The sequence below is a fragment of the Dendrobates tinctorius genome, unplaced genomic scaffold (assembly GCF_039654945.1).
Source record: "Dendrobates tinctorius isolate UK_male_01 unplaced genomic scaffold, ASM3965494v1 ptg000191l, whole genome shotgun sequence".
NCBI lineage: Eukaryota > Metazoa > Chordata > Amphibia > Anura > Dendrobatidae > Dendrobates > Dendrobates tinctorius.
The window spans coordinates 8,539,827-8,567,548 of record NW_027361858.1 but is presented as its reverse complement, the minus strand read 5'-3'; the positions used below and the strand labels follow the sequence as shown (position 1 = coordinate 8,567,548).

The 27,722-nt window shown below is 41.3% G+C and overlaps 1 protein-coding gene across 2 annotated transcripts in view; it reads left to right on the top strand.

Moving 5' to 3' along the window:
- Positions 1-27,722, top strand: part of SVEP1 (sushi, von Willebrand factor type A, EGF and pentraxin domain containing 1) — a 543,713-nt gene that overhangs the window by 218,433 nt on the left and 297,558 nt on the right. For both annotated transcript variants that reach the window (XM_073552438.1, XM_073552437.1), the window contains exons 4-10: positions 8,430-8,588; positions 10,238-10,417; positions 15,557-15,736; positions 15,990-16,187; positions 16,527-16,645; positions 17,389-17,518; positions 25,358-25,465. In XM_073552438.1, the coding sequence (XP_073408539.1) occupies positions 8,430-8,588; positions 10,238-10,417; positions 15,557-15,736; positions 15,990-16,187; positions 16,527-16,645; positions 17,389-17,518; positions 25,358-25,465 (1,074 nt within the window). The remainder of the gene's footprint in view (positions 1-8,429; positions 8,589-10,237; positions 10,418-15,556; positions 15,737-15,989; positions 16,188-16,526; positions 16,646-17,388; positions 17,519-25,357; positions 25,466-27,722) is intronic.

Sequence of the window (27,722 nt, the reverse complement as noted above, 5' to 3'; positions counted from 1 at the left end):
TTCCAATGGCCACCGGGGGCAATCATGTCACACTTTGCACTTGACAAAGTAAAAAAAATTCACTTAGTCAAATTTAAAACTGTCAGATCATGACAGTGTGTGTCTTTTTTTTACCCTTTACTACTATAGGATTAATAATGGATAGGTGTCTTATTGACATCTCTCCATTATTAACCCGACTTAATGTCACCTTTCAATAGCAAGGTGACATTAACCAATTATTATTAACCCATGAGCCACCGCTAAAGGCAATGGGAAAAGAGAGGCTAAGTGCCAGAAAAGGTGCATCTTATAGCCTTATAAATGCGCCTTTTCTGGGGTGGCTGAGGGCAGATTTTTTTCATCCGGGGGGCCAAAAACAATGGTCCCTCTCTAGGCTATTAATATCTGCCCTCACTCTCTGGCTTTCCCTCTCTGGCGGAGAAAATTGTGCGGGAGCCCACAGAATTTTTTCCCGCAATTATGGCCTTAAATTTAAACCCCTAGAGTTCCAAATTATTACTAACACAAACTACTAAATTGATTAAACACTGACATATATAAATCGATTTGATATGACATGGTTTACTTTATGTAAACCATGTGTCATATCATGTCGGGTTCAGGAATGATTTTACTGAAGCCAGCAATTGATTTAGCGGCTATTATGCTATGTAGAACTCTATGAACTATATATATATATATGTCTCAATGACATATATATATATGTATTCTATGTGTATATCTATTCTTTCTTTTCTTTTTTAACCTGTCAGGAGCATGCTCAGTTAAATTAAACGGATCTGTCGCCTTTGACGGATGATGACAGATCCTGCGCCCATAGGCTTTCATTCTAGCAAACGACGGACAGTGACGGATCCGTCGCTGTCTGATTTTTCGATGGACACAAAAAATGTTGGTTTGTGCATCGTGTCCAGCCACCGGACAAAAAATTTTCAACGGATCCGGCGAATGACAGACGAAACGTGAGGCCATCCGTCGCTAATACAAGTCTATGAGAAAAAAACAGATCCAGCAGCATCAGTCACCAGATCCGTTTTTTAAAAAAAACGATGGATTGTGACTGATGGCAAAAAACTGATGTGTGAAAGGGGCCTTAGTCTGCAGCAGTGCAGTGCTCATGTGATAATGAATTCATCTATTCTCTCATGCAAAGAAAGATCTAATACAGTATGTGATGTCTGCATGGAATGTAATTAAATACCTGAGTGCTGCTGTAGTGTGTTATAGTGCCGTTGTCTTGACTTTGCAACCTCCTGCCCCGAAGTGCGCATTTCGCCCAGCTTCTTCGGGGGGGGTGTTTCGCACGTCGGGGCAGGAGGCTGCAAAGTCCAGACAACAGCACTATAAGGGTATGTGCAGACGTTACGGATTTAGCATTTTTGGCCGCACAGATTTGCATCAAATCCGCAGTGTAGTGCACCACCAATGTTGGTCTATGGGAAATTGAGAATTGGTGTGCACAGGCTGTGAAAAAAACATGCGGATTTGCAGCGTTTTATTTTCCACAGCATGTCAATTCTTCTTTCGAATCTGCAGCGTTTCTGCACCCATTGGCTGTGTATGGGAACCTTTTGGGGGGCTGTATATGTTTCATTCACCTTTTTCGATCTAAAATTTTACAACCTGAACAACCATGGCTTTCCCTCCCCCCCTAGTTTGATCCTGGGTACACCCATGTTGTTGGGGCCTGCTGATACACTCCTTTACAGTATGTTTTGTAACAGCACTTTTGACTTAGCAGAATTCTTTCTGTCTCCCACAGTGTTTGTCACATCTATTTTCAAGGTCATCACTCTTCAGAGTAATGCCATGCAGTAGCTGGCCTAATCTCCTCCACCTGGTACAGACTACACATGCTGGATCTTCCAGATTGAGACACCATACTATGTATAGTGCATGCTACTTATCCCCATTCCCCACTTCTAGGTTGCTATAATGCAGACACTCTCTGCTGGGCTTCACATTCCCTGCGTTCATGGGACCTCTACAGGTGGTAAACAGAAATCTTTTATACACTGTGCAATGTCTCAGTGGTGTTACTCAGTCCATTAACCCTTAAAGACAGTACAAAACTTACTCCTAATGAGTAGCAGCTCAGACCTCATCATAGCTATTAAGTGGTCATTATTAGATATAGTCCCATTTGCTTAAAAGTTCTGATGCCGCTTCTCTATCCTCAGTACAGTACAGCTCTGAGTCCACAGAGTGAATGTCAAGCACTACAGATAAAGAAAAGTTGTGATGGCTTGGGTGAATGCATCTCATTTGCTTTAAGTGTCAACTTACAACTTAATAATTAGGAGTTCAGAAAGCCGAATTTACAAGTCCTTGAAACACTTAATCTGACCATAATATCCAGCTTGACTGGACATTCTCACAACCTGATTTAAGAATCTCATATATGCCTTTTATGCAGTTATCAGGACAGCAAACATTCCAATTGGGCCATTTATTGTGATCAGAACACAGGCTGTGTGTTACAGGCTTGTGAATTCAACCTAAGACTGATACACAGAAGAGATGATGGATTGTTTTTAGTCATCTACCTAAACTTTCCTTGAAGAGGTTTTAAAATTAATTGAACATTGTGTTCAATTTATTAGAAATGGGTCCAGTAGCGTAGATACCTGGGGGTGGAGCAGAGGGTGCTATCACCCCAGGCCCTGCGCTCATAGGGGCCTACCTGGTGCCACCGCTATCCTTAACTATATACACACGCCGATTTAGTTAAGCTATGCGGTTGAGTAGGAAGATATGATCTCCTTGCACTACCACTCCCCATTCTGTAGATCGCAAGTTATGCCTGCAGCCTACAGAACTGCAGGAAGATGAAGTTTCAGAAGTGCCGACGCACACAGAGTACTTCAACATCCTGGTGTGGTGACATAATCTCCCCACTCTGGGACTCTGATGTCCAGTGCATGGGTTGGAGCTTTGTAGGAGGGCTCTTCAAGATCCTGGATTACGTGACTACATGATGTTTTTTATTTTAATTAAAACATGTTGTGTGATTGTGGGTGCACCAAAAGTATGAGGGACCCTCATACAATGTAAAGCCAAGTGTGGGGGGCCTCATACAGTGTGGAGACTACTGTGAGTGATCTCAAAGTGTCGGAGACATTATACAGCATGGGGGCCATTATACATGCTCGGTGCAAATGTGGGGGTTATTATACAGCGTGGGTGCAAATGTGGGGGCCATAATATGGCATGGGAGCCATTATACAGCATGGATGCAAATATGGAGGTCATTATACAGCATGGGGACAAGTGGAGGAGCTATTATACAGCATTGATGCAAATGTGAGGCCATTATACAGCATTGGTGCAAATGTGGAGTCCATTATAGAGCCTGTGTGCAAATGTGGGGGCCATTACACAGCATGGATATAAATGAGGGGGCCATTATATACAGCTTGGGTGCAAATGTGGGAGCCATTATACAGCATGAGTGCAAATGTGGGGGGGGCAATATATAGCATGGGTGCAAATGTAGGAGCCATTATCTAGTGTGGGAGCTAATGTGAGGGCCATTACAGTGTGGGAGCTAGTGTAGGTGCAATCATACAGTGTAAGGACTATTGAGGGGTCCATTGTACAATGTGAGGGCCATTACCCAAAATGCGAACTAATGTGAGGGCCATTACACAGTTTGAGGGCTACTGTGAGGACTATCTAACAGTGTGGAGTCCCTCAAAGTTTAGGGACTAATGAGGGGTCCATCATAGAGTGTAGGGCCTACTGTAGGGGCCATTATACAGTGTGGAGACTACTGTGGTGTCATACTGTATTTTGGGGGAGCAAGGAGGAAGGGTGGAAACAACGGGGAACGTGAATGACTCCATTAGAAAGAATGTCAACTGTAAGTCTCTATCTGTTACTGTGGCGTAATCTCTTAAATGTTCTGTAGGACTGATGTCTATCACAGTATGGTCACCATATGGCAGTATTATCAGTGTTGGTCTTTGCATTGAGATTTATTTTCAATAATACCATGGTCATTGGCTGAGGTTTCCGTGAAGCCACAATTAGGGTGCACCAATGTAGTTGTAATCAGGGTTACCTGGTTACAAGCCCATTCCAGTGTTTCTCCCACCTGAGCTAAACCCCTAGCTACGTCTCTGCCTGTGAGCTATTATCTCTAACAAATCAGGGATTTCCACCTGATACTATCATTGTAGCATTTTCTAGATCTACATTGTATGCACAGAAAATGTAGAACAGGTACTGGACGCAGCAATAAATATATAACCTACTGTACTATACAAATAAGTTTATACAATAGCCTATAAAATAAGTGGTATACATCTACTGGGTGAATGAATGGTAGACCATTCGGAGAAATTGCAGAAACCACAGAGAGATGTGGAACAGGTGATCAAGAGAATATGGGGCAAAAAAGTATCTAAAGATAAAATGCCTTTTATTCAGTGGTAAGTGGTAGCACCACAGACAAGATGTGCCCGCACCATCAATAAAAAGGAAACATAGTCATGTAAAGTAAAAAAATATTATTATAAAAACAAAACTCAAGGTAATGAATAAATTCTGCATATCAATTTTAGTATATCTCATAATATATTGTGTGCTGCAATGCACACAATAATAATATCCAAGTACATTCAGGAAGTAACGTGCCCCACAACTAAGCGCTCAGGACTAGGAGGAACAAAAAGAGAGAGGGAGACAAATTAATATATGTGAAGGTCAAGGTATGAGTGCTTCTTAAATGTATATCTTTGTACCGTAAAAGGTATCAACCACTGAGGACTCTCAATTATGAATATTTTTCTTAAATGTAATGACTGGTAATTATGTGGAAGGATTAGCCATATTAAGCCTCAAATAGCAGGCAGTGAGGTTAGAGGACTGGCTGAACAGGATAGAGCCCATATTATTACCCCCCAGGTCTCACAGGTCTATTATGTGCTCTATCCTGTTCAGCCAGTTCTCTAACCTCACTGTCCGCTATATGGAGCTTAAGATAGCTGATCCTTCCACATAATTACCAGACATTGCATTTAAGAAGGACTCATACCTTGACCTTCACATATATTCATTACCTTGGGTTTTGTTTTTATAATATTTTTTTTTACTGTACATGGCTATGTTTCCCTTTTATTGATGGTGTGAGCACATCTTGTATGTGGTGCTATCCCTTTCCACTTTGTCGATAAAAGTATTTTATCTCTATATACTTTCTTGTCCCGTATTCTCTTTATCACAAGTTCGGTTTCTCTCTTTGGTTTCCATTGTATGCACAGAGAAGGTCAAAAAATGGTTATCGTCTTAAAACATAGTAGCTAGACTTTATCAACAGGTCAAAGGCAATAATAGGCCAGGATGCAGTTGCAAACAATCCTAGTCTTCAAAGCCATGATATAAAACAGAAAAAATGGAAGAGGTTCTCCACCATCCATGCAAAAGCAGAAAACTCATTTTTTTGGTCTCCATGATAGAAAATACACCACGTACCAGCCTGCACAAACATCTTTCTCATGCCATGGAGCCCACATTCCTTTTTGACTCTCATTATTATTCTCAGGTTGTAACACATGATGCCACTCATCGTATTCTGACTCCATGACTCTTCACTTCTGTTCCTGTGTTCAACATAGGGATCTGATTCCAATGTCGGCACGTGACTAGAGCAAGGAGTAAAGATGGCTGTCTAAGTAGTCTTTGCATCAGAGAAGGGGATGGCTTGTCAGTTGCAAATAGTAACTTTTTTATTGGTTGGAAAAACCTTTTAATGCTTGGACTTAGAAGTGTTAATCAGTTCCTCTTCTCAGTTTGATTACACAGGAGCTTAATAAGGGAACACAGTCATTTTTACTTGCATCACTTGGAATGCAAAAATCAATTCTTAATTGTCCTGGAAACACATCTGTGCCTCATTTGTGGTTCTGTAAAATAGGAAAGAAAATTATGGATTACTGGCATTTCTAGAAAAGTGATTAATTTGTTATTTTTATAGTCCCAGCAGCATGTTGTGCAGCTCAGCCTGCCAGGCTAATGGCTCCTGGCTTCCGAAAGATTTCATTCTGAAATGGCATTTCAGGAATCATTATCCCTGCATGTATTATTATTTGTAGGAGGAAGCCCTGAGCGGGTGCTGTGTTATAAGGGCAAAGTTGTAATGCCAGGTGATACTACAGCTTAATTAGTAAACGGGAAAGACAAGCATAAAGCCCCCATCACATATAGCGATCTCACCAGCGAGATCGCTGTGTGTGACACTTACCAGCGATCGCCCCCCCTGCCGGGTATCGCTGATCGTTGATGGAAAGCCCTGGACATTTTTTTGATCACTGGTCTCCCGCTGGCCAGCACGCATCGCTGCATGTGGCAGGCAGGAGACCAGCGATCAGCAAGCTGGTGCTGGTAACTAAGGTACACATCGGGTTTCTAAGTGGCGTGCACATTGGGTTTCTAAGTGCCATGCGCCGCTTAGAAACTCGATGTGTACCTTGTACGCTGGTAACTAAGGTACACAGTGGGTAACTAAGCGATGTGCGTTGCTTGTTACCTGCGTGTCGCTGGTGCTGATCGCTGGTGAAGCTGCCTGTTTGGCAGCTCAACAGCGGTCATGTAGCGACACACCAGCGATCCTGACAAGGTCATATCGTTGTCGGGATCGCTGGTGCGTTGCTATGTGTGACGGGGCCCTAAGAGACACATGCTTTAAAAATGTTAAAAATACTCTGTATCCATGTAGAAGAACACAACGGAGGTCAACACTAGCTCTAAGTAGCTGTTAAATAAGCAGAGAGACACTGTAAGGTGTATTTATCAATGTAACATGTGTTCTCTAATATAAATACATTAAGGCTGTGTGCACACACAGCATTTTTTTAGTGGATTTGCCAAAAAAAATAAGCTTCCCATTCATTTCTATGCATTTTGCAATTTTTGTGCATATTGATGCGGTTTTTTACCGCGAAAAAAACGCTTTGCGGTAAAAAACGCAGCATGCTCATTAATTTCGCAGATTTTTCCACATTTCTGGCTATTTCTATGTGTCAGGAACCGCGCGAAAAAAACGCATAAAAACCACGCATTTTTTGGGCAAAAACCGCGCGGAAGATGTGCAGAAAAAAACACGCAGTTTCTTGGAAGGGAGTCCGGTTTTTAAGCAGAAATTTTCTGCTACGTGTGCACATAGCCTAAGAAAAATGGTGCTCAAACATTAATTGACACTTAAATAGGTGGTGTCCCAAAGTTTAAGGGTTATTCTCACCCATCATAGATGGAAATATCACTAGGATATGGTGTAACTAGCTAAGCTCTAGCGGCCTGACTAGTAGTTCCACCGCCAATCCTGAAAATGAATGGGCTACAGCTCATCCAAGTTAACATGACTGTATGAAGTTCCTCACCCATCTCATGGTCAGGAGGGTCACTTTGCAGGGAATCACTTTAAAATCACTCTTTTTTGTGTTGGTTAAAACCAGTTGTTGATGTTGTTTGAAGGGAAATGCACAAGTAAAGATGGGTAATGAGATGATGTCTGCTGTGTAACTACTGATTTGTTTCCAGAAACCAAAGTAACACTTTCACTAACAGTTTTTCACATTGCAAACTACATATGTTGTTAAAAAAAAGTCTTTGATACCCGATGTTGCTGGTGTACTTGCTTACAAAAATGTTAAAAAAGCAGATTTAGAATAACAGAGATCATAAGTAGAGATGGGCGAACCCAAACAGTAAAGTTCGGCGTCCATATCGAACACCTACTGTTTGGGCATGGACACCGAACATGGCCTTCACCAGGAAGTCCGTGTTACTGTTCGTGTTCTACTGCCCGAACACTGGGTTTGTTGTGTTTTCATGTGCATGGCAGCGCGGCATACACTGCTTCTGATCGGCGGGGAAGTCATCCTGGACGGTCAGAGATCCACGGTTCCCACGCTGTCACAGTGCTAGCGGGGATGTCACCGAGGTCACCACAGTTCAGCCCGGCTAGGAACGAAGCCTCAGTGACCAGACGTAACCTCAATGACGTCACCACCGGTCTTAGGCTGCATTCCCACAGCTCATTCACCAGTGGTTTTCAGCCTTGGATGTTCTGGCCCCCCATTCAAATGAATGGGCTCCAGGTTCTGGTTCAGGTCCAGGTACTGTTCTGGTACCCGGACCTGAACTTTTTGTAACTGTTCGGCTGAACCTGCCGGACCTGAAAATCCAGGTGTCCGCCCATCTCTAATCATAAGTCCAAGTGAAGTCTATCCTCACCTATACAACATGATCAACAGCCACATCTTGTACTAAGCATTGTGAGATTTCAGTAGCAGCAGGGGAGGAGGAACACTGAAGAATTTTAATGAGGTGTATGGACTTTGATTAAGTTAAAACTTTTTTAAATGTTTACAGTTTTGAGAATTGAATTATATTTTATAATTATATTTTTAATTATTTTTTAACAGCCTGTCCATCTGGCACATACAAAACGGAGGGTAAACCAGGAGGAGTCAGCACTTGTATCTCCTGTCCTGATCCAAATCACACATCATCTCCAGGCAGCACGTCAGTGGAAGACTGTGTGTGTAAAGAGGGATATGAAGTAGATGGTAAAATCTGCAAAGGTGAGGTAACCTTTTATATTTTTTATGGTCTTCATAGCCTGAACATACAAGCAATGTTTGCCTTGACCCTAACCCAGCACTGTGATATTACAGTGCAAAAAAATGCAACACTTAAATTGACAATATGCACTGGCTTGTGAAGTTTTAAGTTATCCTCTTAATCTACGGTGACTAATTATCAAGATGATGTGAAGCATGATAACCTTTACGAAATGTGCACAACATAATATTAGCTGCAAAGAGGAAAAGTAGTAGTCCTTCTATATCATTTACCATATATCCTGATTTGACCTACTCCTGGTTATAGCATAAAAGCATAAAGTTTGCATCGGGCTATAGGGTGAGCTTACTCGGCCATTGTAGAGAAAACTCAGCGATACTATAATGAAATATAGAATGTATATTTTTACGTGTGTGCCATTCTACTTCATTCTTATCATAACATTATTCTGTAGCTGCATGGCACTCCAAAGATCTAGCTGTGTGGAATGATTTTCTTACGAGGTCCCCATTCATCACAACTAGCATTTTGTATTCCAGTGTAGATAAAGAATGTGCTGGCGTTGCATCCGAAAAATTCATCAGGAGGGCGTGCACCTTTTGATGAATTTGGTGCAATATGGCATAAAAATGTAGGCCAGTCTAAACATTTGTAATTCTTTCAAAAACTTGGTGGAGCTGGCCGACACTGCCTTACAAAATGCCAAACATTTCATCATTTCTTGAGAAAAACTCACCCAAACAGCCTGGTAAATCTGCCCCATAAAGAATAAATAATGGAGGATAATTTTCAAATAATTTTTCAAATTTGATTTGATAAGAAGAAAACTGAAGACTTATGGATGCCATGGCCTGGCTTGCATAGGGGATGACTCAAACCTCAATCTCTATTTGTTCAGCTGCACTATCCCATTCCGTAAAAAAAATCTATTATTTATTTTACTCTTTTATATAGCGCCATTAATTCCACAACGCTTTACAGACATTATCAACACTGTCCTCATTGTGGCTCACAATCCATATCCCCTATCAGTGTGTCTTTGGAATGTGGGAGGAAACCCACGCGAACCTGGGGAGAACATACAAACTCCTTGCAGATGTTGTCCTTGGTGGGATTTGAACCCAGGACCCCAGCGCTGCAAAGTAACAGGCTGTGAATACATTGCAATTGTCAATGTGGGAAACTGTATTTGATCTAGTAAATTTTATTCCCTGCTGATGTATAAAAACGAATGTGTAATGAATGACAATCAGATGATTTTTCATATGCTCATGTAAACTCAGCCATAATGTGACAAGCTTTGCAGTATGTCGGCATGGAATAAACTTCAATGTATTACTCTGTAAATGAGGATTTGTGCAATCCACGCGCTACATTATACATCTATGCCGTGGGCGCCGAAATACCCTAGGGAGGCCCAACATTTGCCTACATTAATCTATCACTGTATTGTCTGGTTTCCTTACCGCCTTATGTTAATCTCTCCAGATGACAACATTAATTACATAAACACATAGAAGCTCCACAAAGCTACAAATTGAAAGCATTTTCCTCCTGTATATAAGGCTCGTGTTAGATTTCATCTGAGTTAATGGGAATGCAAATCCTTCTCCCATAACAGCTGTTTTTGTATTCTAAACCTCATTAGTTGTGCGCTGCCCCGAGTTGCTGCCCCCAGAGAATGGCTATTTCATCCAGAACGTCTGCAACAATCACTTTGATGCCGCCTGTGGAATCCGATGCAAGGCAGGCTATGAATTAGTTGGAAGCAGCATTCGCCTCTGTCAACCAAACGGACTGTGGTCTGGCTCTGAAGCCACCTGCAGAGGTAAGATAGCATTGAAAAAATGTTCATATTTTCCAAAAGGCCCCGTCATACTAAGCGAGATCGCTAGTGATATCGCTAAAGCGTCACCGATTTTTTTTTTTGTGACGCAGCAGCGATATTGCTAGCGATATCACTATGTGTGACACTTACCTCCGACCGGCTCCCCCGCTGTCTATCGCTGATCGCGCGAGAACGTCCTGGACCTTTCTCTCGTCGGCCGCTTCCTGCTGGCGCCGACGAGCGACGAGTGGATGCGGGCGGGAGGACGTCTTTATCACCGCTTCTGACAGGTAAGTAGCGACCGCCGACTGCTGCTGCATCGCTGGTGAGATCTGCCTATTTGGCAGCTCACTAGCGACCATTTAGCGATGCACCAGCGATCCTGACCGGGTCTTGTCATGGTCGGGATCGCTGGTGCATCGCTAAACGTGACGGGACCCTAAGAAGACCCGGTAGCCACAAAAACTCATTGTCATACATTCAGTCATTACAAAATCAGCTTAAAGCAACAAAACATGATTCTAATTAACTTGCTGACCTCGAAACAGAAGGATCCTTAACATTAAATGCTCCTACACTATCTTAGAGAAGGAGTCTGGCAAAGTTTGTAGACTAACACAAAAAGCACGTGGATATAGTCATGTATCATTTTTTCACATAAATAAAAATTCAATGACCAATACAACTTTATTTTCATTCTTAACCCCTATTTATTTAAAGCCATAATCTAAATTATTTTATAATATACAGTACTTGAATTAAAAATTCCCTCTCCTACCCTAACTACACTATCTAACTGCTTTTCTTTTTTTTCTTCACAATTTCTTTTTTGATGACACTTCGTTTAAGAGTCTCACATGCCTTCCTGAAACAAAGTGTCATCAGTGACCCTCGTTTCAGGGGCTGGGCTAGTCCCTGGGTGATTTGCACAAAGACAATGCACTCTCTCGCCAGCTCAGATCAGTAGTAACGAGCCGGCACCAAAGCTCACTGTTGCTGTGTGTTGTAAGATGTATACCCGGCTTGCAGAGACTAGCTTGTGGGGGTGCACTGCTTACTGCACACTGGGTAGTCTTGCAACACACACTACCAATGTTCTCTGGTGCAGGCTCTTTACTACTGCACATTGCACAGTGACAGAGCAGGGACTAGCCCAGCCCCTGAAATGAGCATCAATAATGATGGTTCATTCCAGGGATGAGACAGAAGCTGCAGCAGTGACCGCAGTCTCTGCCCCCAGATGACGCATTGCTTGAGTATCATCATGCACTGAGATTCTCAAACGAGCCATCATCAAAAAACAATTTTGAAAAAATAGGAAAGCAGTTAGATTGTGTAATTATGGAAGTATAGGGAATTTTTAATTCAAGTATTTTAGAAAATAGTGTAGATTATGGCATATAATAGATTAGGGATTTGGGATGAAAATTAAGTTGTACTTCGGACCACTCTTTTGTATGTTTAGAATTTCCTTAGAAACACCTAAAAGAGCTATATCCTTGTCAACATGATTTTAAGTGGCAATTTGTAATCAAAATTTCCATAAAAAGTATTTACCGCAAGCCAATCAGCTATAATTAATGCTTAACGATTGTAAATGGCCGTCAGCTTTGACTTCACTCAATGCACTGATCCGAGTTGTCATCATTTTATGAAAGTGTTATGTGGATTGGCAATAAAAAGGTCTCTTTTACAATTGCTTTATGATGATGCAGTTACGAAATTCTAAATTGTTACAGTTGAAATAATGATGAATTATTTGTTGATAGCAAATATTAGCACATTGATTCACACAGTCAACATTCTTTTTAACAATTCTTTCAGGACTAAAGTTGAAACACAATGCCCTCCTTAGTTACCATATATTGTATATGTTGTTAGCTTCTCATACTATCATAAATTATTATCATTTATTTTTAAAGCATTATTAATCCTAGGGTGCTGTACATGTGAAGAGGGTTACACATATAAAACATATGTAAATCAATTATAAAATATAGTAAACAAACAGACAGATGAATACAGAGCAGAAGAGAAACTACCCTCACAAGTTTACAATCTACATGATGCTGGAGTAGAAGACAGTAGGTCAGTGGATTGGAGAAGTTTGGTGGTAATGAGGTGATAGCAGGATCATTGCAGGCTGTAACCTTTCCTGAAGAGATGACTTTTCAGGTTGCATTCAAATGTTTCAAATATCTTGAGGCAATTGGGTCATGTTAAGACACTGAATTCAAGAGGATGGGGAGATTCTCGGGAAAAGTCTTGGAGATGGTTCAATAAAGAACATAGAAGGCTGTAGAAGAGAAGTGGGTAATATGTTGAATGGAAATTACTGGTAAATAGCTAATTATGTGTATTTGTTATTGATTGGAATTGTGCACTCCTTTGGATAGGTCATCAATATCAGATCGGTATGAGACAGAAACCTGGCACTCTCACCAATCAGTTGTCATCAGCCCTGGTGCAGGCTGGATGTAAACTGTGCACAGCTCCTTACACTATTTAGTGGCCATTGTTGAGAATTGCATCTCAGTGTCACGGTCACGTGTGTCTGGACGCAGCGAGTACCGCAAGGCGAACCCATAAGACACACGTGACCCTGGATACACCACCTCCAGTTGTGCGAATTTAAATAATAAGACATGCAGCTGGATACACCGCCTCCAACTGGCGAATTTAGGCATTACACGTATTTATCCAATAGTCTGGAAACCCCGCCTCCAGTAAGGTGAATTTAAATAATAAAGGGGAACCTGGGTAACATTAACAATGGTGGGCTCTGTGATAGGGAATAGGGACGTGGAGACACTCCCCTGAGCCAGAGTCCCTGCAATACTAATGTTCCCTATGCCGGTTCCGCACCGGGCGACGCACGCGTAGATTAAAACCCTGACTCGCCCTGCACCTAAACCCTCCCTAGGGAATTGGTCGGTGCGGAATCTAATCCCACCACTGCACTAAACACACATGAGGAAAGCTGACAATACAGGGGGAACACCACTTAGCTTTGCTCTGTTGCGTACGCTCCTAGCAACAGAGCCCACCACCTGCGTGCATCTTCTCCTCCACCCGGATCCATCACCATAACCGGATCCATCACCATAGTGCAGCCTTGGAGCAGAGTCCACCACCAGTTGCAGCTGCCCAGTAAACAGAGTCCCAAAGATGAGTCCAGCTTCTGCCAAAAAGTCCAGCATGCTTGAGTCCAGTTTTCAGCAACCAAGTCCAGCATGCTGAGTGCAACTCTCACCATCGTCGCCACTCCACCAAGCCATGCAAGCACCTCCTGCTGACACCATAAATTGCGACTCCACCACGCCATGCCAGCCCTCCATGCAAACTCCATAGCTGACTCAACCCCTCTGGCTGGGCTGCCCAGGACTCTCATTCAGCTCCTTCTTTCACCCAGGCTTCCTTGAGAATGACTAACTCACAATATCACCCACAGTGATTGAACACATCTGACTCTTTTATAGAGCCTCACACTTGATTTATAATTAAGTGCACATTAAACCAAAGAAACTAAAGTGCACTACCGCTCACCACCACCGGGGCAACTTAGAATGAACGACACCACGTGTAATAATTCTAATGGCCACCAGGGGCAATCACACCACTTTGGCACCAAGCCAAAGGGAAAAAAGTTCACTTTGTCCATTTAACTTGTCAGTTCCAGCCTGGATCATGACACTCAGCTTATTGAACTGAAGTCTGGACATTTTATGATATTATTATTATTCATTTATATAGCACCATTGATTCCATTGTGCTGTACATGAGAAGGGGTTACATCAAAATACAAATATTACTTACAGTAGACAAACTAACAAAGATAGACTGGTACAGAGGGAAGAGGACTCTGTCCTTGCAGGCTTTCATTCTACTGTATTATGGGGAAGGAGACAGTAGGTTGGGGGCTGCAGTAATTCCAATGGTGTTGACGTGGCAGTATGGTCATTGCAGGTTGTAAGCTTTCTTGAAGAGTTGAGGTTTCAGGTTCTGTCTGAAGGATCCAAATGTGTTGGATAATTGGACATGTTGGGGCACAGAATTCCAGAGGATGGGGTATATTCAGGAGAAGTCTTGGAGGTGATTGGGTGAGGAGCGAATAAGTGTGGAGAAGAGAAGGAGATCTTGGGAGAAAGGTTATGGATGGTTTTGTAGGCCAGTGTTAGTAGTTTGAATTGGATATGCTGCGAAATTGGGAGCCAGTAAAGGGATTTGCAAAGGGGTGAAGCAGGAGTGTAGCGATGAGAGAGATTAATTAGTCTGGCAGCAGAGTTAAGGACAGACTGGACAGGTGCGAGGGTGTTAGAAGGTAGGCCACTGAGGAGGATGTTACAGTAGTCAAGGCGGGAGATGATTAGGTCATGCACAAGCATTTTGGTAAAGTGAAGGTTGAGGAAAGGACAGATTCTGGAAATATTTTTGAGCTGGAGGTGAGAGGAGGTGGCGAGAGCTTCGATGTGCGGTTTGAAGGACAGGGCAGAGACAAGGGTTACTCCGAGGCAGCAGATTTCCAGGACAGGCGAAAGTGTGATGCCATTTATTGTGACAGATGGATCTGGTAGGGAAGATATGCGAGATGGAGGAAAGATAATTAGTTCAGATTTGTCCACATTGAGCTTGAGGAAGCGAGAGGAGAAGAAGGAGGATAAGGCTGATAGACACTCTGGGATTCTGGACAGCAGTGAGGCGACATCTAAGTTAAAGAAGTAGATATGAGTATCATCAGCATATAGATGGAGAAGAGTAGGGGTCCTAGGGATGAGCCTTGAGGGACACCAATAGAGACAGTGTGAGATCAGGAGGTAATGTGGGAGTTGGAAATGTTAAATGTGCAGTTGGTAAGGTATGAGGAGATCCAGGATAGTGCAAGGTGTTTGACGCCAAAGGAAGAGAGGATTTGTAGTAGGACAGGTCTAAAAGGAGGAGTATAGAGAATTGTTTGTTAACTTTGACTGTAAGTAAGTCGGTAGTAAGTTTGGTCAAGACAGTTTCAGTGGAATGGTGGGGACGAAGCCAGATTGTAGATTGTCGAAGATATTATTCATGCTGTAATCTCATTGGTAATAACAAAAAAATAATGTTTAATAAAACTATAAAGATTATATTTTTTTTCATTCTTTTCTTTAGTTCGAACTTGTCCAAAACTTCATCCGGTTGAAAATGGCAAGATAAGCTGTTCATCAAGTGATACTTCTTATGGAACTGTATGTTCTGTGACATGTAATGATGGATACAGATTGCAGGGACGTTCTAAACTTGCTTGCCAAGAAAATTCATTCTGGGATGCAAAGGAGCCAATCTGTACAGGTATAGTTTATCTTACCATTAGCGCTGATAGTGCCAAACATATGTCGCACATTAGTATAAATCTGTTTTACAACTAATCTCAGTTAATAATTCATATGACTATTTTTGGTTAAAACATCCTGTAGGCAATGTGAATGGCTTTATGAGTGAGCTACATAAAAGTGGTAAAAACTGTGGGAAGTGTCAAAATATCAGTATAATTGTCCTCATATATAAAATATTATTTAATTAATTATTGACTTGTGTTTTACAGAAATGTACTGTCCTACTTTTTCCAAACCTGATAATGTCTTGATATTTCCATTGACTTGTGGGCAAGAAGCAACTGTACATGGATCAGTATGCTATTTGGGATGCCATAAAGGATTTATTTTGTCTGGAGTCAGGGATGAAATAAAATGCATGTCCAATGGAAAATGGAGTGAAGATGTCCAAAAGACAGCATGCAAAGGTAACAAGGCAACGAGAGTACAAATACATCAAAAATACGTCTGTTAGGTAATACCTCCACTCAGGAACTAGCTGGTGACTTTTGCTAAAAGAGAGTGGTGGACAATGTCAGTATTAGGGGTCAATCCTTGCCATCATCCATCCATATGTATGGAGGTTTTCAAAAGCATTACTTACAAAAAGAATGCAGAAAGACATCACAGAGGCCATACAGTACAGACCTACACTAAAAAGCAATACATGCTCTTTGCATTGCCATACAGGTTATGTGATTATTGCTATACCAATGGCCTGGCCATCCTTCAGTCTTTCACTCATTCTGTCTTCCTATATGTTTCAGACATTGAACCTCCAGTAATAAAATGCCCAGATGATATAACTGCAGAAAATATTCAGCACCAAAATGCTGCTCAAATTAACTGGGAAATTCCAGAAGCAACAGATAATACGGAAGAAGAGGTGACAATATCTAATATATTACTATGTAATATAGGAAATGATGTTGAGGTGTATTTGTATAAAATTATTATAAATGGTGGAATTACTATCATGAACCAGTTGCTATGTCTCTTTGTAAGCGAGCTATTATAACTGCTATTATTTCTGACTTCAGAAACAACCAATTTACTGGTCAGTAGAATCCATGCCAGCTAAAATCTGCAGGTTTGAATTACATTCCCCCAATGTGTATGGTTATTTGAAAAAGGGTTCTAAAAGAATGTAATAAAATGTCCCACATATTTTATTCAATGGTATAATCCTCCCCTAGTCACTGTCAGGATGGCCTGTAGTCTGAAGAAACATAGATCCCAGGACCTATGTCTCAACTTACAGAGGAGCTGTATTGTCAGCACACAAACTGGAGCTGATGGAGAAGCACTGTGACACAAGAAAAAAATCATCACTTTGTCTGATTGAGCGCAAATGATTTTTTCTCCAGCCTCAGTCTTCTAAACTGAGTGCTCAGTCAGCCGAGGAGAAGAATATATTCTTCTGATGTCACAGCCCTTCTTCTCAGTTGCCAGGATTATGTGTGCCTAGGTAAATGGTCTTCTGTGAAATGAAACACAGGTCTCAGAAGCCCATCCTGACACTTGGGTAGGTGATGTGCTATTGTGTCATCTAATGGGGCCCAATGAAATAGTGAAATTCTCAGAAAGCAAATCTTAACATTTATCCTTTATATCTTGTTTTTTTTCTAGGTTTTGATTGAGGTTAGTCCAGCTTTTTTACCCCCTTATATGTTTCCTATTGGGGAGGTAACTGTAAGATACACTGCCACAGACAGTTCTGGTAACCAAGCAAGTTGTACCTTCAATATCAAGGTTATTGGTAAGTTCTGATGATGTCACTGGATACTGCTAACACATGATATTTGTTTAATAACTGCTGTTATGCAACAGTATCTGCTCCATTAGAGTGTCATTGAATCATGGCATTGCATAGTGGAAAAAAGGGAGAGGCCTAATGTACAATATCATGGCCCAAAATTGCCAGAATTGTACTCCAAAATTTTGGTGCATTTTTACTTTGTGCCAGAATTGTCTGTCAAAATGTTGATGCATTTTTGACACACATTGTTGATCTTTAGGCCACTTCCATTTTCTGGTATACAGTGCCCATTTTCATTGAGGTCCCCTTGTCAGACAAATAAAATGTATCTGAAACACATAATAATTATGGTACAAGTCATAAAAGGCAGTTTTTGGCACAAATTACACCAAAATTCTGGCACATTTAGCTTGATAAACATGCCACATTGCTTTTGTCCTTTTCTACATTACTTACTGATGAGGAGCTTTCGAAGTCATTATTTAGTCATTACTCGGGAATGATTATTTCATACTGAGAGCTTTTCACACAAAGATTGCTGCGGTTTAAAAGTGCAGTTAAAAGTACAATAAATGAACAATGTCAATTTGCTGCATACTACATGTACAGTACACATAGCTGCAATCAACATTTTTCAGCACCCATTTGCAAATTACGGTAAATTTATCATTAAAATGTTCAAACTTACTGCAGTTTTCATTAATCCAATGAATCAAGAATATTTCAAATGGCTCAACACAAATAATATAACCAATTGTTTGTCCAAATTCAACACAAAATGTCATCTTTTGTTATTATTGCAGTCTTCATAATTATTTAACCCCATCATGACAAGCATCTTTAATACTTGGAGCAGCCTTTGGCAGTTATGTTCTGCTACAGACATGATGTATAGGAAAGATGTCAAAAGCTGGTGTCTAGGTACTCATTATGTTTGCAGTGGGTAATAACAGCTGAAAACTGCTCTACTAAGTACTGAAGATGCTTGTAATGAAGGGGCTAAATAATTCTGAGATTGCAGTAGTAAGTGATGAGCAAATCAGCCAAATCAGCCAAATTTTCAAATTCAGCAGCTCGCTTGAAGCTTGAATTTGCTTACGAAATGTGATTCTAATTGAATTTATTAGATGCAAATTAAATGTGTCTTATTACGTTCTGAAGTTTTTCCACTTCCTAGAGCATAATAACGTAGGGTGAAAAAAACAAAAAACTATCACCGGCCATCACTTTGCACAGTGCCTTACTTGGTCATTCCAATCTAGTCTTCATTTACAATCCAGCCTTTTTTCTTAAAAGTTTTGTCCACTACTAGGTCAACCCCTTCCCAATGTAAATGTTTGCCCTTGTTAAAATAAGAGCACATAAATTCACTCTGGTTACAGATGTTGTTCCATCGGTGTCAGCACTCGTGTTCCCCGGGGCTCATGTGAGGTTGTTACGTCACATGAGCCCTGCACCACTTCAGCACCAGCTCCACTGTCCCAGCCTTTGTATCTACAGTGTGGAAAATAAGTATTTTTGTAACAATTATAGTGTAACACTCAGGAATCTCTTGGCTTGAGGCAATGAGTAAACTGAACAGAAGTACAGTAAGAAGTCTGTATTTCCACAAATAAACGCAGGTGCAGCAAGTGAACAACAGTTCAAGAAAACACAGCAAACAGGGAGATAGTGAAGTAGTTCATATGCAGCACTGCTGCAGGCAAAGTCTCTTGGGCGAGGCACACACTAGGGAAAGCTGTTCAAAAGCCACAGTTCACAAGAGGACTGGCAGTCTCTGAATAAGAGTTCTCAAAACAGTGCAGGGCTGTGAGTCTCTTAGGAAGTCCAGAACAGTCACAAATACTGCCACAGCACACCAACAAGGTTAGCTGAAGTAGGCCAAGCTTACGTGTCCTAAGTAGGCAGGTGGAGACAGATGCAGATACGGAAGAACTCACACACAGCTTGCTACTGAGAACTGAAGAGGTTTGCTGGAAGGGCAGAAACGGATCTATTGGAGAGGAGCAGTCTCTTGCACCACAGAGCCAGGGATTCAAGCAGAATACACAAGCATGGACTGGAAGGCAAACCAGGGTTATAAAGACAGGGAAGGCACATAACATGAGCAGAAGTGAGGCAGCAGATGCCATCTTGAAAAAGAGAAAAAAACCAGCACTTAGTGGAATATAAACCCACAGTTTCTCACGATAAGAGGTAGCAGATCAGCAATATAGAACAAACATAAAACATAACTTTTAATAGTGTATGTAATAAAAGCTATTTATATTTATAATAAAGTGAAGATAAAAAACACTCAATCAGTTGCCACAGACTATAACACAGAGTGTCTGTATATGTCACAACCACAGATCACCCAGGATATATACATGTGACTATTCTATGTCCAAAAGTTAGAAAAGACTGGACAGAATGAAAATACTTGGTCAATATAAATAAAGACCAAAATCAAATCATGAATGGTTACCATATCAGAGGTATAAACAGCCTCTACCTTGTTCAGGTTATCAACAAGTATACCCATTCATATAAAAAGAGGAGACATCAAAATCCATAATCCAAAAACATTATGAGAAAAGGAAGGATCTCACCCATGCATATGGAAGATGTCCAGAATCAGATGTCCAACAGAGTCAAGTCAGGTCAGGAAGAAAAGGCAATACCCTAATTAAACCCTAAAGGGGCTACCAATACTGACACTCATGACTCCCGCCCTAACAAGGGCAGTCCACATCTAACCCTCACAAAATTAGCCCTACAATGTCCCTGTGCATCCCGACGCGTTTCGTCATTTGCTGAATCTTCAGGGGACCTAATTGCACATATTGGGCGCAAGAGTCCATTGTCACCTTATGAGGCAGCCTGGTTAATGTGTTCTTGCGCCCAATATGTGCAATTAGGTCCCCTGAAGAGTCAGCAAATGACAAAACGCGTCGGGATGCACAGGGACATTGTAGGGCTAATTTTGTGAGGGTTAGATGTGGACTACCCTTGTTAAGGCGGGAGTCATGAGTGTCAGTATTGGTAGCCCCTTTAGAGTTTGATTAGGGTATTGCCTTTTCTTCCTGACCTGACTTGACTCTGTTGGACATCTGATTCTGGACATCTTCCATACACATGGGTGAGATCCTTGCTTTTCTCATAATGTTTTTGGATTATGGTTTTTTGATGTCTCCTCTTTTTATATGAATGGGTATACTTGTTGATAACCTGAACTGGTTAGAGGCTGTTTATACCTCTGATATGGTAACCATTCATGATTTGATTTTGGTCATTATTTATATTGTCTTTGACCAAGTATTTTCATTCTGTCCAGTCTTTTCTAACTTTTGGACATAGAATAGTCACATGTATATATCCTGGGTGATCTGTGGTTGTGACATATACAGACACTGTGTTATAGTCTGTGGCAACTGATTGAGTGTTTTTTATCTTCACTTTATATTTTGGTAGCTTTTATTACATACACTATTAAAAGTTATGTTTTATGTTTGTTCTCTATTGCTGATCTGCTACATCTTGAAAAAGAGCAATAAAGCACCACAGATGAACAGAGAATTCAGAGTTCTGACAATTTGATTCATTGCCGATTTTGCAAGTTTTCCCACCAACAAAGAATGGAGAGGTATGTAATTTTTATTGCAGGTACACTTCAAGTGTGAGAGACAGAAAATCACATTGTATGATTTTTACAGAAATAATTTGCATTTATTGCATGAAATAAGTATTTGATACAACAGAAAAACTAAGCTTAATATTTGGTATTGAAACCTTTGTTGGCAGTTACAGATGTCAGACGTTTCCTGTAGTTCTCAACCAAATTTGCGCACACAGCAGGGATTTTGGCCCACTCCTCCATACAGGTCTTCTCCAGATCTTTCAGGTTTCAGAGCTCTCACTGAGCAACATTGAGTTTCAGCTCCCTCCAAAGATTTTCTATTGGGTTCAGGTCTGGAGACTGGCTAGGCCACTCCAGGACCTTGAAATGCTCCTTATGAAGCCATTCCTTAGTTGCCCTGGTTGTGTATTTTGGATCATTGTCATGCTGCAAGACCCAGCAATGAACCATCTTCAATTCTCTTACTGAGGCAATTAAGTTGTAGGCCAAGATCTCATGATAAACGACCCTATACATCCTCCATCCAATACGGTGCAGTCATTCTGTCCACTTTGCAGAAAAGTGCCTCAAAGTATGATTTTTCCTCCACCATGGTCTTCTTGGAATTGTACTCTAGTAGAATTGTAGACTTGTAATTATTCTTCTTTTTCCAAACACGGCGAGTGGAATTAATACCAAAATGTCCTATTTTGGTCCCATCTGACCACATGACCTTTTCCCATGCCACCTCTGGATTATTCAGATGGTCATTGGAGAACTTCAAATGGCCTGTACATGTGCTGACATGAGCAGGGGGACCTTGTGTGCCCTGCAAGATTTTAATCCATGACGGCATAGTGGGTTGTTTACAGAAATGTTTGCGACTGTGGTCCCAGCTCTATTCAGGTCATTGATCAGGTCCTCCAATGTAGTTCTGGTTTGATTCATAACCTTTATCATCCTTACCTCACGAGGTGAGATCTTGCATGGAGCCCCAGACCTGAGGATGATTGACAGTCATCTTGTGTTTCTTCCATTTTCTAATAATTGTGCCAACAGTTGTTGTCTTCTCATTAAGCTGCGTGCCTATTGTCCAGTAGCCCATCCCAGCCTTGTGCAGGTGTACAGTTTTGTCCCTGGTGTCCTTAGACAGCCCTTTGGTCTTGACCATGGTGGAGAGGTTGGAAAGTGACTGATTGAGCATGTGGACAGGTTTCTTTTATACAGGTAATGAGTTCAAACAGGTGCAGTTAATACAGGTAATGAGTGCAGAGTAGGGGGGGGGCTTTTTAAAGAGAAACTAACAGGTCTGTGAGAGCCAGAATTCTTGCTGGTTGGTAGGTGATCAAATACTGCAATAAAATGCAATTTAATAATTTAAAAATCATACAATGTGATTTTCTGATTTTTTATTTTTAGATTCTATCTAAAAATACACAGTTAAAAATGTCACAGTTAAATGACAAAAATTACAGACCTCTCCATTTTTTGTAGGTGGAAAAACTTGCAAAATCATCAGTGTATCAAATACTTAGTTTACTCATGGTATAGAATATCAACAAGAAGTCAGGGCTGTGGCTGCTCTCTGATTTATCTTGATGTTCATTTTGTTCAGAGGCAGAGACAGTGAAGCTGGCACTGGTGCTTAAATAATATATTGTGGTGTAATGACCACTGTGTTCGCTAGGGGGTGCTGTGTGGGTGTCCCAGGACAGGCGTATAAGCATTTCCAGTGTCCTGATAGGTGTAGGATGCTGAATGATCGTAATGTATCTCAAGGTGGGTGGCCTTGAGATGAAGACTTGTGTATGTGTTGATCAGCAGTGATACTGCTGAGGTTTCATGCCAATGGGTTAGGGAGAGCTACCTACAAATCCACCCAGGGGTGTGTCTAGAATGCTATAATAAAGAATGTATGAATGCCTGTAGGACCTGTGATGAGGTCATAGCCATGTGACCCAGTGGGCGTGGCTACGGACCATATAAGGTGGCCAGGGTAGGTCACATGAGTGAATGCTGGGACCCGGTTGGTCCATTTGGAAGGTCTCGCTGGAAGATGTGTAAGCCTTCCTGAGTGCCTGTGTGCATAATGGCTGCACGTGTCTGAGAGTTCCCCATGGAGAGGGAATGAACTTCTGCACTGAGAAGCATGCATGAGGTAAACCCGGACAGGGGATATAACGCTGAAACTAGAGAGCCTGTGTACTGGACATTGCACAACCGGTGTGACCACAGGATAAGCAGAGTGAAGCTCTGTCATGGACGCTATGCTGTTTATATGAACTTTCTGTTCCTGGTTTATGGTGCCTAATAAACCGCATGGACTGTTGTAGTTATGGTAAGACACCTGTGCCGGATGTGATTTATTGGCTGCCAAGTGAGTGTCCCCTACCCCAACGACAGCGCTACCTTACAATATATATTAATGTGACATGAGCCCTGGGATTGCGATTGCCAACACCGCTGTAACGGCGCTGGCACCAGACGTGAGTATAAGTGTTTTTAATTTAACATTCAGATTGAAAAGGGATTGTAATAGGGAAGTAGTGGACAATCCCTTTAGGAACACTGGTTCTGACCGGTCTTCGGCACCTCTGGTGTCCACTAATCACCTTTATACAAGCCGAGGCCTAGCTGACCTAGATGACTAAGCGGGGAGCTTTGGATTAGTCCTTTTGACATAGTCGAACCCAATTTTTTTGTGAAATTTTGTGCAAATTTCACAGCAATTCTTTTATCTCTAACATTTATCTTTACTGTTCAGAGATGTATCTATCCGTTTTTTTTACATGTGCAGAAAATGGACAAAGTGTACAAATATAAAGTGCAGTATACCTAGCATTTGTAACATTTACTTTGTCCTTTTTCCCAACGCTCGATGTGAAGCTTTACGAGTCATTAAGTAGTCATTATCCATGGGCGATTATTTCATACTGTTACCGTGAGCTATTCACACAGAGGTTGTTGTAGTTTAAAGCGAAAAGTGACATTAATTTAACAAAGTAAATGATGTAATTTAACAATTTAAGTGGATTAGTTAAGAAGCATTAAATAGTAAATGCTTATTATAAATGCAAAGTGGCTTAAAAAATCAGCAATAATAGAACACCTACAGCTTACTTAATAGAATAATGCAGCCATTTCGGATTTTCTCTAATAAAACCTTATTAAGGTCTCCAATAAAAACCAACTGAGACCTATATCCTGGGGTGCTGAACTGGGAAGATTAATCTAGATTAAATAGATTTAGAATAGATACAATTTACATATAAATATAGTTACAGATAATAATGATAATGCACACCTGTAAAGGCCCCGTCTCACTAAGCGATCTCGGTAGCGAGATCGCTGCTGAGTCACAACTTCTGTGACGTAACAGCGATCTCACCAGCGAGATCGCTATGTGTGACAGCAATCAGAGAGCGGCCCCCCTGCCGGTATCGCTGATCGCTGGAAGAAACCTCTGGACATTTCTTTGGTCGCTGGTCTCCCGCTGGCCAGCACGCATCGCTGTGTGTGACAGCGGGAGACCAGCGGTCAGGTGTAAAAAATAATTAAAAAAATAAAAAATATAGTTATTCTCACCTTCCGACGTCCCGTTCAGCCATCCTGCCTCTCTCCACGCTCAGTGATCCTTTGCACGAATGACCGCGAGACTTTGCTATCCCTCGAGACCGTGACATCTCGCGGTCATTCTCGCAAAGGATCACTGGGACCGGAGCGTGGAGAGAGGCAGGATGGCTGAACGGGACGTCGGAAGGTGAGAATAACTATATTTTTTTATTTTGATTCTATTTTTTACAGCGATGGCAAGCGATGCCGGGCGCTCGGCATCGCTGTGCTGATCGCTGGTGAAGCTGTCTGTGTGACAGCTCACCAGCGATCACATAGCGACTTACTAGCGATCCTGACACCTTGATATCGGTGTCGGGATCGCTGGTAAGTCGCTTAGTGTGACGGGGCCATAAGGTTGAGAAAAGTCTGATGTACATGTTTGGGTTATTGAGTGAAAAATTATTTGATGAAAATGTTAAAGACTCAATTAATATAATACCGTATTTTCTTTTTTTTTCTAAAAACAATGTAATATCTTTCTTGTATTGTAGCTGAGTCCCATTCATTCAGTGGCTTTAGGATGCAATACCAGACACAACCATGTGTGGCGCTGTTTGTAGAAGAAGTCTGCCATGTTTTTTTTATCCCTTGCAACAAGTTTTATTTCATGTTTTTCATGTTTTCAGATGTAGATCCACCAGTCATAGACAGATGCAGATCACCTCCATCCATACAAGCAAGTGAAGGCAAGCAGAGTGTTACCTGGGAAGAGCCACAATTCTCTGACAACTCAGGTGAGTTCCAGTAGGACTTCTAATGCATCCTAGTTTTGCCCCAGGCAGCCATAATTGTTATTTATTTCAGAAGGCAACAGAGCAGTGCCAGAGGTTCATGTTTCAAAGGTATAAAATGTGCTAAATGGATTTAAGCACTAATTGTGTGAAATGTGAAGCCAAAAATGTCTGTGTAGTAATGATGGATCAGAAGAGGAAAATTCTGGCATGAGAATCTGTTTAGTAGGGTAGGCTTTGAATCAGCAACTTTGAGATCAAATCTCAGATATGGAAAATATTTTCACATTTTAAATGTATTCTGAAATATATTCTCATTAAACATGTCAGCTAAATCTTACACCATTCTCAATAAAGTGGTATTTATGGGAATCTAAAAGCATTATATCACATCCCAAACAATTTATATGCACATGTACAGTGGCTCGCGAAAGTATTCACCCCTTTGTCTTTTTACCTATTTTGTTAAATTTCAACCAGTGTTTAATTATTTGTGTAATTCGATTTGTGTGTGATACATCAGCCCTAAATAGTTTAAGTTGGTGAAGTGTAGGGAGAAAATTATAGGCATACATTAAATTTATGGGATCAAATATGTAAAAATTGGCATGTGCATATGTATTCACCCCTTTTGCTATGAAACCCCTAAAAATTTCTGGTGCAAGCTATTATCTTCATATGTCACATGCTTAGTAAAAGGAAGTCCACCTGTGTGCAGTGTAAATGTCATAGGGTCTGTCACTATATTCACACCTTTTCTGAAAAGCCACATAAGCTGCAACACTATTAAGAAAGAGGCACCACTAACCAAAAAACACCATGAAGACCAAGGAGATCTCCAAACAAGTCAGGGACAAAGTTGTTGAGAAGTACAAGTCAGGGTTTGGATATAAAAAAAATCCCAATCTCGGATGATCCCACCAGAGCACCATCAAATCCATTATCAACAAGTGGAAAGAAATGATACCACCATAAACCTGCCAAGAGAGGGCTGCCCACCAAAAATCTCAGACCAGGCAAGTAGGGTATTAATCAGAGAGGCAGCATGGAGACCAAAGGTAAGTCTGAAGGAGCTGCAGAATTTTCAAACAGAGAATGGAGTATCTGTCCATATGACCACAATAATCAGTACAATCCATATTGGTGGACTTAATGAAAGAATGGGAAGAAAATAGCCTTTACTTACACACAAAAGGTGAAAGACTCCTTTTGAGTTTGCAAAAGGACATGTGGGAGACCCCCATAATGTATGGCGTAAGGTGCTGTAGTTAGATGAGACAAAAATTGAACTTTTTGGACACTAAAGTAAATGCTATGTCTGGCGCCAAACCAACACAGCTCATCATCCCAAGAACACCATCCCCACAGTGAAACATGGTGGTGGCAGCATGTAGTTTTTTTGCTGATGTCTCACCCTCTTCATGATCAAGGATACTCCACGAGGTGAGATTTTGCATGGTGCCCTGTTATGAATGGGTCACCGAGAAGAAAAAAGCAAAACTAGCTAAGTCACAGAAAACCAGAGAGGTTGGTAACAATGCAGATTTCAGATCCCTGATCTTACCACACAACTAGCAGTAGCCGTGGAGCGTGCCTATGATGTTCCTAGATGCCTCGTCACGGCAAGAGGATTAAATAAGCCTAAAGCAAAAAAAGGGAAAACTAACTGCCCCAGAGCAGACCCCAAAGGAATAGATAGCCCCCACACATGTATTGACGGTGAGACAAGATGAAGGCACAAACACAGGCAGGAAAATAGGCTGAGCAAATGATGGGGCCCAAACTAACTAGACAGGAAAGGAAAGACACTGTCTGCAACCTGCAAAAAACCCCACAAAAATCATGTCCAATACTTCTGATAGCAAAATTAACCCTGAAGTCACTAGACTTCTCCCACTATGACAGCACTCTGAAATATTCTGAGACAGAGCAAAAAGAGACCAAACTAGTAAGGGACAAAAAGCCAATTGGCAAAATACTGATAAATAAGAGTGGAAATTCAGCACAGCCCCCAGCAGGGGCTGGCTGACCACACCAAAAAACTGAATAGACCAACAAAATCAAGTGTGAACATTAGCAGAAAAACTTAGCTTTAGATGACTGGAACAGAGCTGAAAACAAAGAGCTGACAAGCCAGAAGGAATCACCAGCAACTGAATAGGGTGTCAGCTGTCTTAAATCCAATGTGAGACACCTGATATCCAATCGTCATCCTCATTCTCAGGTGGCAGATCACAGGGTCTTTTTGGGACAAAACAGC